Raw genomic sequence first — 13,996 nt, forward strand, 5'->3', positions numbered from 1 at the left:
GTACCAACATTAGCTCAGCCAGTATATGCTTTTATCTTAATGTGTGTTTTTCACTGGGTGTAGCTTGAATACATATAATCCATGGTTTTATTTTATTATTACATATACATCTCATGTATATAACGATGTATATTGTATTCATATTGTGTTGAGTACCACATACAGTACTTTAAAGACCATGTACACACACATACGTCTTTTCTGGCTGATTAGAGTCAGCAGATACAGGGCCACATGTACTAATTAGAACGAAAAAGGTGTAATTTGTCCAAACAGCAAATTTAGTGGAGTAGTTTTTCACACACCTTTGCAGATTGATCCAAAAAAGGGTCTAATCATCCAAAAGTCTTTAAACCAACTGTGTGAAGGGCCCTTAGTAAGAGACCCTTTTTCATGGAAGACATTTAGTCACAGAAGCGCCGATATAAATAAAACTAATGGCGGGCTGAAATTAATGTAGCCACTTCAGTCTCACGGTGCTGGCATTGTGCATGCTGGCTTACTAGGACACTGAAATAGAACAGAGCTATTGTTAATTTTATCAGTGACACCTGAGCTTTTACGAAATGGCGAGTTAAAATGTCTGTGAAAAAGGCCTGTCACCCGATCTGGATATCACACATTAGAGGAAGAATTGTGCCAAATTAACGTTTGATTGTACTTTTTGTACAATTATTGACTAGTGAAGTTATTTACACCAGTGCTTTAAGAACAATGATGTACTGAACTACTATTAAGCCGATGTATTTATTGTAGAACCAAAAACCAGATTGGAGCAGAGCTGCAACCCTTAATTGTATATTAATACTGGATGCTTGCATTGACTGTAATACTAAGAGTGAATTGGTGTTAAATATTTTCACTCATAAAGTCACATGATGGACAAATACATTATTGGATGAAGTCCTGTCATTAATGGTTCAGCACCCTAACCCTCAAATTTGTTCCATCTTCCCTCTCTTCCTCTATTTTCTCTCCCTTCTCTTCCAGTTTCCTCCTCTTCTCCTTGTCTGTTTTTGTTTCTCCCTTCTTCATCCTCCCTGTTTCTCTCTCCACCTTCTCATCATCCCTTTCCCTCCTCCTTTGTCTTCCTCCCTTCCTCCCGTCTTCCTCATCCTCTCTCCTTGTTTTCCTCTATCCCTTCCTCTTCTCCCTCTCCCCTTCAATCAAAATCATATTTCCACGGGCTGCTGTTTTTTTCTTTTTCTGCCCCAGCAGTATAGAGAGCTGCTAATGGAATTACAGTCAGTCACCACAGTCTATCATACGATACACACACACACACACTCACGGACACACAAACTTACTCGCACAACAAAAACATGCATATGCATGAAACAGGACAGACGCACAGAGAGATGCCTGGTCAGACAGACAGATTAGTGAGCTCAGTATTATTAAACTTTTACTCTCCTCTAATCCTCACACTCTCACTCATGAAGCGTGCACACACACACACACACACACACACACACACACACACACACACACAGATACAAACACACACTCTCAGTGGGGTTCACCCTGCGAGAGGGCCAGGCAGTGAGAGATAAACTGATCAAGCCGCGGTACAATATGCTGAGAGTGATTACGTGTGTGTTTGTGTAAGTGTGTGTTTGTGAGTGATAGTGAGCGATGATGATGATGATGATGATGTGCAACAGCAGGAACAGGAGGCAGATATTAACTCGCACAGGAGAAAAAATATTTACATTGCATTAAAATGTTGCGTGTTTGTGTGTTTTCACAAATGCACATATGATAAAAGTAAAATCCGCGTTGACATTTCTGTGTTTAAATGCCACAGAAAGCCTCTAAAACCACAGTGTTGAGAACAAATAAATCTACTGACTCCATTTGTTTTGTGCTGCTGATGTGAGCAGCAGGTTCCTGCAGCAGCTGCACAGGTGGCCACAAAAAGCTAGGTCATGACACACCTTCAAATTACTGTTATTATAACTAATGCATTAGTACTTTTTCCAATAACAAGACGTGAAACCGTTTGCATTTTAAACTGCAGCAGTATTACAGTACATGTGCTAATACTGCAGTAACGTGTCTTAGTTGTCTTCTTAAATGCTAAGAAGGGAGGCAGGTGCATACCAGTTAGCGTCTTGTGAGCTAATGCTAACCTGCACTAACAGAGGACGAATACGCCTTCTGGTAATCATGCATATGCTCTGTCTACTGCTCTATAGTGTCAGCTGACATTCATTTTTTTGTTTAATCACTTTTTACTTCATGTATGTAGCTGTATGTGTGTTCCCATGGCTAAGATAGCCGCTAACTGCTACAAACAATGCAAGCTAGCCGCTAACTGCCAGAAACAATGAGAGCTAGCTGCTAACTTATAGAAACAATGCAAGCTAGCTGCTAACTGCTAGAATATATGCAAGCTAGCTGCTAACTTATAGAAACAATTAAGCTAGCTGCTAACTACTTGGTACCATGCTAGGGGGGCTACAGCTAATTTCCTAATCTTCTAGCCTGAGAGCTGTGAAAAAGAATATATTTTTGTGTGATACTATTTAATTATTATAGATTATAGAGTTAACTTTCAATTAGTAAGTAAAACAATGAAATTTGCTCTACTTCCACAAGTTGCTAAATTAAAATCATGCACATGAACGCATCCGCAATTAATTCATTACATTTTGTTAATAATACTAATACTTTGACAATCCAACAGTGTACAGGGCTGTTACTTTTAATGGAGCATTTAAAAATTGTTTTATTTAAATAGTGAGGATTAAAACCTATTGCACCACTTATTGTAATGCACATTGATGCAAGCCTTAATTTTTTATGCAACTAATTACGTAGTGAAGCTTGTTAAGTAAAACACATTTTAATTGAGTCATGAATCAGTGAGAAGTAACTTGTCAAACTCTCCTAAATGGGAGTTTGGAAGGTTTCAAAGTACATAGTAGATGTATTTATTACAGTGTACATTTACACATTCACAGAGTTTGTTGTGTACTTTATATAAACTTGAATACAATTCTGCCCTTGAACAATTGGGCTTTACAAGCAAATGTGTCAAGAAAAACGTACTACTTCTTATATTACTTTTGTGTATACCCAAAAACAAACTACCAGTTTTGCTGGAGTTGCTTAATTATCATCAGGAACTGGGACTTCTTAACATCACAAATATACTGTAGTTTCTCTGAAGCATTGTTCACCATTGTCAGACATATTTTAAATTCCATGTGCAGCTGCATGATTATCTTTTATATTAATAAATGTTAACACAAAGTACCACAAATACAATATGCTTTGTCTTGAGCCAGAAAGTGTCGGGCTACGTTGTTTCAGAGTGTGTGTTATCTGGTGCAGGGTGAGAGCATTTGTGGAATCCTTGTTCAGATGTCAGAGGCAGAGAGGGGCTGAGGGGTTATTATAGCTGTCTTTAATCTGGCTAAGCATACAGGATGGATAATCCGCTCTCACTTCTTTTTTACTTTCACATAGTCTTATTTTTACAACTCCTATGTAATCTCAAAGAGATTATTGTAATTCTGTCCCTCAATTCTCTCTCACATTCTTCTGTCATTCCACTGCGTGCATTTGCTGTCTGCAGTCTTTTCTCAGACCTGAACACAGACTGCGTTTCCCCCTTACAGAGTGAACAGTCAGTTAGGAAATCAATGAGTTAAAAGTATAAAGTTTTATAAAAAATTCTATAAAATGATTGCAATGAAAAAATATACAGTAAGTAAATAGAAAACTGTACAAATGCAAAGGTGCAAAAAAGTAAAGCATGTGCAAAGTAGATTTACAGTAATTTAGAACTAAATTCACCTTAGTGTGCAAATGTGATGAAAAATCTATTATGGGAAAATGAACAGCAGTTTAACTCAGTATTGATGAAGATCGGTAAAAAAGGAGGAATTATAAGATGTTTCTATGATGTCGAAAGTATTGAAGAACTTTTGACAGCATGATTTTTTGCCCCCGGTTTGTGTATGTGGTTCTAAAAGTTGCATATAAAATCTTTTTTTAGCTGTGTGAAATGTGACTTAACCATGAAAAAGAAAAAAAGGACATTGGACAAAGGAAACTGATGTTTAGTGTTTCAGATGTATTTTTAAATTGAAATGAAATGTATAATTTTTTTAGCAAAGTGAACGTTCACTACACCAGCCAGTGGTTCTGGTCTGTTGAGTTGTGTCGTGTGTGTGTGTGTTGACAAAAAGTGAATATAGACAACAAAACCAACACAATATGCTGAGAAGCCTAGAGGGTACAGTTAGCTCTGTTGTTTCTGCTTGACAGATGGGGAGTATATTAGTCATCAGTGGATTCTACAGGGAGAGACTTTAGTGTCACTAACTGATGTGTCAACAACTCAACAATTCTGTTGAAGCCTCTAAAGTTAACCACCGCCAGATTATAGCAAACTGAAACACTGTAGAAACATGTGTGTTGTATTAAATCAACAAGTGAATCACTTACTCTCTACAGGAAGGGATTCAAGAGCAGTTAACATGTGTGATTGTCTAATTTGTTTCTTCTCCTTCTCCTCCTCCAGGCTCCGACTACTCTCCCCCTCCCCCCCTGCCTCGGCCTCCTCCCCCCGGCCTGACAAATGAGCACAGCGGCGGTGGCAGCCATGGTGACCACGGTGGCGGAGGGGGCGGGGTCAATCACGGGGTGGGCGTGGTGGGCCTGGCTCCGGAGCACATGGCCACTCCGGGGGCGGCCCTGAGCTGGCAGGCGGCCATCGACGCTGCACGGCAGGCAAAGGCGATGGGCAATGCCGTGTCGACCCAAGCGGGGCTTGGGTCGGGAGGCGGCGGGCCCATCTCCACGGCTAGCTCCACGCAACGGAAGAGACAACACTATAGCTCCAAGCCCAAGAAACAGACAACGACGACAGCCACAAGGCCGCCACGGGCCCTACTCTGTCTTACGCTCAAGAACCCCATCCGCAGGGCCTGCATCAGCATCGTAGAGTGGAAGTATCCTTTACTAAACATGTGTGCAGGTTTGTTTGCCAGGAGGAATAACATGCACTAGGTTTATTTTGAAGACACTGCAGTGTTTTCAAAGGCTTACCAGTGACATTCCTGTTGGATAGCCTGATGCAAACCTGTCCAGAACCCATCGTCTCAAGCTGTTAGTTTTCTGAGCTACTTGTCTTTCTCTGGGTGCCCTCATGTAGAAAGATTGATCCAAATCAGGCAGAGGAAGTCAGTTCCCTTTAAAATAAATCTCTCTTCAGAAGGAACTTTCAATCCAGGAGAAATAATATCTAACATGCTAAAGTTTTGGTGCTGGTGGGAGTGGGGTAAATAGACAGAAACATCATAAGAGATATGTAATTGTAATATTCTTTGATGCTTTTATTACAATATTAAAAGCATACGGTATGCCGTTCTGTCCACATTATGGCCTGATTAATTTGCAGGTTAGTTCCATTGGAAATTAAATGGTTTTTTTTCATTATGAAGATGAATTTAAAGTTTCAATTAATTTCATTTAGAGAGTAGTTTTCCTCCTGAAAAAGATAACCGACTGGCTGTAAATACATTCTGCAAATCTCACGTACAAAAACTGTAATAATGTATGTGTGGAACATGCTTCGTATTATGTCGAACCATAAACTTTAGAAAAGCTCTATCCAATGTGATGGGAATGTATGAATGGATGCTGGGTGCAGGTAGAGAGAAATCATGTCAATTTGTTAATATTATTATTACTTTACGTTCTCTTATAAGTCTCACGTAATATGATTCTCCGCTTACTTATTTTAATCCTTTCTCTCCACCCTCCCTTTCTTTTTATCCACTCTCTCCTTCATCTGACATTCTTTTTTTCTGTTTTCTCAAAGGAGTATAAAACAAATTCAAATTTCCATCCCTCCCTTACATCTCTCCCCTATAGCATATCTCTCTCCCCTAGCTCTTCGTAACTGCATTCATCCTCTCTCCCCCAGGTCCATCCGTTCCCCTATCACTCCTTCATTCCCACCATCCTCCACCTCAGAGTCTCTCCCTCTGTCCACCCAAATCCCTTTATTCCTGCTGTTCCCACATGCCCTTCCTCTGTACCCTTCCTCTCCTCTGGAGTTTTCTCCCCTCTTTTAAGCTGCCAAACATAATGACTTGGTTCTCCCTCACGGTGAGATAGAGGGAGAAAGGCAGAGGGACAGAAATGGCCAGTGTCACAGTGAAAGTGATCTATAATAGGACAGGGCCCACATGAGCTCACCAAGAGCATATTCACACATCATTCTGAGAGGAGGAGAGGAAGAGGAGGGGTCGGGGAAATTAGAAGGGCAGGGATATGGGCAGGACATGGATGTTGACAGGAGAGATGATGAAGGAGAGAAGCTGAGGAGGGAGGGATGGAGGGACTGAGCGGATTGAGGGGAGGATGGGAAAGGTAAACAAAAAATGACAGAGCAGGGGGAGGGCAAATAATGAGTATGGGAGGGGAGGAGGGGGGAGGTGGAGGATGTAGGGTAATCACGAGGGAGGAGAGGACAGAAGCAGAAGGCAGAGACAATGCATTTGAAGAGGTGCACATGCTTGTGTGTGATTGCATTAGATAATGATCAAAATACATAAGCTGCAGTAGTATTCAACTGCACTTTTCACAATAATGTTAAATATCTAGTTCTAACACTGACATGCTTTTTTAAAAACAACTCTAAATTTCCCATGGGAACCGCCCAGTATTTGTAGATGTTTGGTTCCATACCATTGGGTACAGAGCTGGTCACCTTGCACCTCAACTGTCCAGTTGTGCTGATGCTAATAAAACTGAAAGAAAATTAGCGCGCACAAACCCTCAGGGTCATTGGAAAAATCTCACCAAAATGACTGATGAGCGCTCACACCATTACCCACAATTCCCAAAATTATTTATTTATACAGCTTTGGTGGGTGGAATGGAATATAAAGAGAGAAGGGGAGAGAAAGGTAGGGGAATGAAATGAGCAGAGGAAAGAAGAGGGACATTAAAATGGGCTCTTAGGGAAAATGAGAGATAAGAAAAGGAGGAAAGGGTAAACAGGAAAAAAATGAAATGAGCATAACGGAAGCGAAATTACAATAGATTTAGGGTTAGGGTCAGTCACGCTGCCTGCTTCACAATCCAACCATTCTACTTTAGGATGTCCTTCATAACTGTAGTCTTTGTCTGCTTAAACATAGCATCTATTTGAAGGTTGGTCTGTGTATGACTTTTTAAACTGTCAGCATTCATTCTGTGTGTGCGGTTATGCATACATGTGTTGTTTGTATTCTACAGGCTTTAAATGTGTGTGTGTGTCCGCTGTGAGTGTGTGTGTCCTGTATTCTGGGAGTACCTCTGTCTCCAGAGATAGCAGATCCGAAATCTTCCTCCTCTGTTACCAAGACAACAGCTACTGCTCTCAACAGGTCGATGGGGCCTGTCTGAGCTCAGACATACACATGAAACACACACTTAAATTAGATAACACGCGTACTTACATGCAGATGAAAAAGGGCGATGAAAACACAAACACACACATACACACACACACCTGTAGATGCACACGCACAGCAGCCCTCTCACATGCTGTGTAATTATAGCATTCAAGCTTTACCTGCACACTGGCAAGGTCAGAGCAGGTGCAGGTGTATACGTCTAAATACCACATTCTCCATATGAAATCACACTAAGTACTGGTACTTTTAAAAGGTCTCATTGAGCGCATTTACACACACATGCACACACTGTGATTCCTGGCTAACTGCTTATATATAGTATCAGGTCAAGAGAGGTTACACTATTCAAATGCATTTTCAACTCAATCAGGGAACCAGATAAATACTGTCAGCAAGACACGGCTCACTTTTGGACTTATAGTAGTATGATATATATTATACGTGATATCAGTATATCCCAGGTTTCTTATTTGGCTATGTGGAGATAGAAGATAATCTATTTCATTGTGAGCTTCATGAGCCAACTGCTGAATGCAGATAATTTCAGAAAACAGCCTCCTGGGATTCATGTGGACGTAAGCATATGCACACTGTTTAGGTAGCTTGTCAAATGCTGAATGTATATGCCAAACCACATGTGGCTGACAGCAGTACCCTGTTGAATAGTGCATCACGAGAGCTGTGTAGCCTGCTGAGTTAATGTTCCGATTTTAGTGCCTGTTCTAATCCTGCCTGTCTGGAACTGTCTGTTTTGTTTGGCCTGTGTTAAGGCTGGTCGCAGCTTTCTTTCTGAAACTGTAAAAGTCACCTGCAGTGATTGAGCCGCGACGAGTAAAGAACCGTCTGCAGAACTCTGCAGAACAGCTGCTACACAAAGAGCTGTTCACCTGCTCATTCAGAGTTCAGTGAAGCTCGACTCAGTACACAGAACCCCCAACCTGGAGAATCAGTTATCGTTGCTGTTGTCATGACCGCGCTGTTGTTGTGACTGGCAACGTGTGTTCAAATTGCACCAAATTCAACACTACACTTTCTTGGACCCTTAACGATACACATGTCAAGTGGGAAGCTGATAAGATGAATGGCTCCTGAGATATGTTTTTCTTTACAGATAGACTGACTGAGATTTATTGAATAAGTAAATATTATTATTGCTGTTATTTTATAAATGTCAGACTCACCACCCAATTATCGTTAGGCTAAACCCTTATAATAAGTATTTCTGAAGGATATTATTAATAGATTTAATATTTGGTTTGATTATTTGTTCAGCCTCTCCAAATTTTCCTCCCAAGTGCTGTTTTACTCTCGGCCAGCATTGCAGACAGGAGATTTATTAACATGTTGATGGAATCAGACCTCAAGGGTTTCTTAAATTATGGGTCAGGAACCCAGAATGAGTCACAGAGCTGTTTTTCTGCGGGTGCCCGCATGTCTAGAGTGTGTTTTAATGAGCCCCCTGTACAAGGGTGAGTGATTAACTTCGATGCATTTTGGTCCCATGGCTGAATGAGCTGAATGAGCTGAATGATCTTGTGGCCGTTGATGTCCAAGGGTCAATCCTTAATCCAAACATAAACAAAGTATTAGCCCCACTGTAAGAAAACGAAAGAATCTATTTCCTCCTTCTCGCTCTTTTTCCCTCTGCAGGGCAGTTTGTAAACCAGTAATTGACGCTCTTAAAAGGATAGTAGGTCTGTTTCTCGCAAGGCCACACAGCAGGATTGCTACTGTGATTATAGGTGGTACATGACTGTTACAATTTTTAAGTTCACTTCTTATTTAAACTGCAATTTGGTTATTTATTTGTTAAGACAGCTCCTTAATTCTTTGGCTATTTGAACCCATGTACAAGGTTAATAGAATTGTATTGGCTTGAGGATTTTAACAACATAACGCTTCAGAGATTTTAAATGTAAATGATTATGAGGTACCTGGAGGCTACGTAGAAGTTCATATTGAAATCTCTCTGATTTCCAGTAAGTTACCAGGGTCGAACTGATAAAAGCACGAAGGGTAAATTCTTTTTTTGCGAGTAAAGAAAATGTTATCATTTTTGACAAGCTGAATATTTTCTGTTGTAGGCAGCCATTAGTTCTTAATACCTCGGTCAAATTTGCAATCTGCAGTTGTTGTTTATGTCTGTTATTTAGCATCATTACACAAAACTTTATTGACGTATTACCATGATATTTTGTGAAATCGTTCGGAATGTGTCTGGGAAGAACCCAACACTCCATTGGTTCTCCCCCTGTCAAAAGTGCCACCTGAGTTGGATAGAAAGGCCACGAAAGTTTGATAGAATGCTTGAATCTTGAAAAGCCTGCGTTCATAGTGTGATGCAGTGTTTCTGCTCATGGCCCGTCTTCTGGATTTGAGGTTCTGACAGCGCAACTCATCAGTACGTTGCTGTTTATGTTTTATTGCAAGGCCTGGAGTCTAGACTTATGTGACATGCAGCCAAGGGGGAGTGGGAAATGAAATAAGGACTAAAGGACGGAAGGACGGAAGGAAGGAAGGAAGGAAGGAAGGTATTGAAGAAGATAGCAGAGGGAGAGCAAAAGGAGGTGGAGGGAGGTGACAGCAGTGGCAGTTACTAATTGTGTTGATGAAAACCAGACCTCCTCTATCTCTCCTTCACATTCTCTCTCTCCCTCTCTCTCACTTTGTATCGCTCCCTCTCTCTCACTTTGTATCGCTCCCTCTCTCTCCCTCTCTCTCTGAGGCCAAAAATAATGAGGTCACTCCCCTCTCAAGGACCGTTCCAAATAAAAACCCTGTGTGTCTCTCTCCACTCTTCTCATTCCATCTCGCTCTCACTCTTTCTCTGTCCGCATCCCGTCTTCCACGCGACAAGCCTGCTCCTCGCTGCACCCATATTAGGACATGTGCTGTCTCTGTCTCTAACCCCCCGCACACACAAAGAGGTCCCTAAGTGATCCAATATGTCTTTTAGTTAACGAAAAGGCAAACTCGGCAGCTTTGATCTCTCTCATTGTGTACACTGCGTGTGCACTCTGCTACATGTGTGTATATATACACCTCCCTTATGTAAGGATGTATTAGCTTGTTTAAAAATACCTCTTTGTTAAGAGGTATTTGACTTTTCTCTTCACTGAGATCAGAGTTTGTGTTATGTTGTGCTCTGTCAAATGTCAGTTTTTTATCATATTTATACTTTTTTTTTGTTGACTTAAGGTCTGGGCATTTTCGTCTTATCTCGGTCAAAGAAAACCAAAGTTTGAAAACTGAAAACTGTTGACAGTTTAGTCTTTTTCAGTCAATTTAATGTAGCACATAAGATTTTATCTTAGCCTTATCTGATGAAAAACACAGGCTGATTGAGGTTGAATGATTGTGGTATGTTACTCAGAGTCCTCACTTTGCTCCATGTTGTGTGCGGCTGTCTGGTGTCGTCCTGACATGCACAGCAAACACAACTGCTGTGGTAAAATAAACACAAAATACTGTATACTATGCTATTAATACTACTAATACTTTGTCTCCTACTTTTTGTTGGCGAAAACAAAGGGACATTTTGGTAAAGTTTTTATTTTGCCACACACCAAGTAGGTTTCCACTTGGAATCTGCCTTTTTGTGTACAGTCTCCTCGTGTTAGCAGTTTTCTCCAGGTACTCCAGCTTCGTAGTTTGGGGTTAGGTTAATTGGAGTCTCTATAATAGTAAATGTGACTGAATAGTCGTTTGTCTCTGTATGTTGGTCCAAGAACTGATGCAGAATCAAGCACAGAGAGAGAACACCCAATAATCAATTTCACCTAAAAAAACTCACACAGTGAGTGATGATGATGTTGTCAAAAGTAACTTAAAAGAAAGGAATCAAATCTAAGGTGCAAACCTAAGATTAGACTTTACTCTGTTCTAGTGTGTATATTCCTTCACTCTCCTCTCAGACCATTTGAGATCATCATCCTGATGACCATTTTCGCCAACTGTGTGGCCTTAGCCGTCTACATCCCCTTCCCTGAGGATGACTCGAACGCCACCAACTCCAACCTGGTAAGTAATCTACAATATTTGAACTACTTTACAGTTGAATGTGCTGATGTGGTTTGAGTAACTTCCCGGCTCATTTTCCAAATCTGGAAGTTTTTAGCTTAGTATTTCTTTTGCTGCTCTGTTCTTTCTTTTAGTTGTTGGTCTGACACCTGAGTTTCCTTTGTTGTCATATTATCTTGACTGACATCTTATTAGGTGTGTAAGTGGTTATTTGGTAATTAGCGTTCCAGATCAGCATGTCATTTGCACATTTCCAGCTGATTCCAGTGGGATTTGCTGCCATGTACTTAACAGGCAGGAGCAGGAGCTGTTGTTTGAGGCTGTGACTCAAGGTGAAAGACAAGAAGGGTGGAATAAATAGATTGAAGGATGGGGGGGATTATGACGTTCTTGACGTATGATGTAGACCCTGTAGAAAATGGAGGGTTTCGGTTATTTTGAGTGACTTTATTTATTCAAAGTTATGGCATCATTCTCTTGCGGGCAAATAGAAGAAAATAGCTGTAGTGATTGCGAAATCACGAGTTCTTCTTGTGGACTGTCTTGACTTGTTTTGCGGTTGCCAGAATGTCATCGAGTTGAATAGACTAAATACTGTTAATTTAATTTAAAGTGAAAAAGTAAAACAGAAATATTTGACTAAACAAAGACATCTGTTGTGTCAAAACAGACTGACTGCTTTTTGCCAAAATTCTTCTCTAATTACCTCAACCTGGATACTCACCAGGGTGTGGACTGTGTAAGTCAGTGTGGTGCTGTGTGTATAGGAATCAATATGAATACATATATCTGTAGCATATACGTATTTGTATATAAGTTTGTATGTGTCTGTGTGAGTGTGTGTGTGTGTGTGTGTGTGTGTGTGTGTCAGCCTGCAGATGTATGCCAGTGTATTAGTGTGAGGCGGACACTAATCCCTCACAGGCCATCTGTCACTGTCTCTCTTTCTAAGAATGATTTACTGACTCCTCAGAGCTCATGCTGCGGGTGTCATATTGTGCATTGTATATATCAACATGTCCATGCCCTAATTGCTGATCTAGAGAATTGAATTAGTTCTAGTGAGAATTTATGTTACTTAATCTGGATGAGGTGTGTCTTTTTTAATCTTGGTTTCTCAGAAATTTGCTCTTGGTTTATTGTACATCTGTGAGCAGATAAATGTTTGCATTTGTTTTACTGTATGAATTCTCTTTAAATGATATTGTATCAGAGCTGGTATATGAGTCAGTGCTAAATGAGTGACTATGACTGATGGAGGACAGCTGTTTGCATCTTCTCAATCTGTGTTCTTCACCCACTCTCGATCATAATTCTGCTGGAGACATACAGTACATACAGCCATTATATTACTTTTCACAGGTACCAGATCCAACATAAGGCTGTACCATTTTCCCTTGAAAGAAAGTAGCACAAAACAAATGCAGAACAATAAAAAAATTATAATTTCTTGTGTAATGTAAATTAGGTAAAGTGTCTCTCAACACTAAGGGGAGAATTTTAATGCTCCTGTTTTTGCTATTTGGAAACAGTATATGGCATGAAGCATGTACACAAGCTCATCTATGCACGCACACATACACACACACTCTTGCATGAAAAATGTGGCCTTGTAATTGTACCTTTTTTCTGCTCTACTATTCTTGAAGTGTTACTTTTAGACCCTAGTGACCCTAACCCTGCCTTGTTTGTGAAAACATTGAAGACATACACACACTCACCCACAAACCTACACACCACCACCACAGCTGTGGCCAATTACTTTACTTTCTGACGGACAGGAAGCAGCGTGCAGATGCACCAGAGACTTAAATATATGGTTGAACTATCTCTCCACGTGTAAGGGAGAGATTTTCTTTAATGTTGAAGTATGTATATGTTGTTACTTTTAGGGGAATTCGCTATTCAGTATTGTAGTTCTTTTTTTCTTTTTAATTTTAATCCCTATACTTATTCCTCAAACACTTAGCCGTAATATTAAGTATTTCCTGTGTACCATGTAGGCCAAAATATGGAATTAATGATGACCTAAGATAGTGGGTTTTATGATAAATATAACCTACCTTATTAAATGCAAGTCTCAAAACAAATGCACATCACATTTAAAAAACAATGCCGTCATTGGCAGAAGTGCATCTTAACATCGTGTTTGCAATATTTGCATTCAGTGTCACAATTGACCTTATTCAGTCCCGTCATTGTGCTTGTACGACCGTAATTAAACCTAAGACTGCCAGAATCCATATTCCTTCCCATTGGCTAATTTGCCAGAGTGTCTATTGTGATTTTCATTATAGTCACATTTTAGTCATTTAGGTGATGGGTTCATCCCGAGATGTGACTGTTTTGCTTAAACAGACTAAATGAGTCACTGTGCACATTCGGGAAACAGAAACCTGTAGAAACCCTGTAGAAAATTAAGAAACCCTTTCACTCAATATAGTTATTTCTTACATTGTCATCGTTGCATTTCAGTGCAAAGTGTGAGGTTAAATATAGATATAAACATTAATCATTAATTATCATTAAATATAATATGCGTTGGAGCAGCAGGA

At 40.2% G+C, this 13,996-nt stretch overlaps 1 protein-coding gene across 1 annotated transcript in view; it reads left to right on the plus strand.

Annotated features, from left to right (window-relative positions):
* Positions 1–3,869: 3,869 nt before the first annotated feature.
* The window catches only part of cacna1c (calcium channel, voltage-dependent, L type, alpha 1C subunit), a gene marked incomplete at its 3' end in the record, with an annotated part of 115,312 nt that continues 105,185 nt past the window's right edge, over positions 3,870–13,996 (plus strand). Inside the window, exons 1-3 of the mRNA XM_047338672.1 lie at positions 3,870–3,879; positions 4,535–4,964; positions 11,336–11,441. Of these exons, the coding sequence (XP_047194628.1) occupies positions 3,870–3,879; positions 4,535–4,964; positions 11,336–11,441 (546 nt within the window). The remainder of the gene's footprint in view (positions 3,880–4,534; positions 4,965–11,335; positions 11,442–13,996) is intronic.

This window comes from Hippoglossus stenolepis, chromosome 22 (assembly GCF_022539355.2).
Source record: "Hippoglossus stenolepis isolate QCI-W04-F060 chromosome 22, HSTE1.2, whole genome shotgun sequence".
Classification (NCBI taxonomy): Eukaryota; Metazoa; Chordata; class Actinopteri; order Pleuronectiformes; family Pleuronectidae; genus Hippoglossus; species Hippoglossus stenolepis.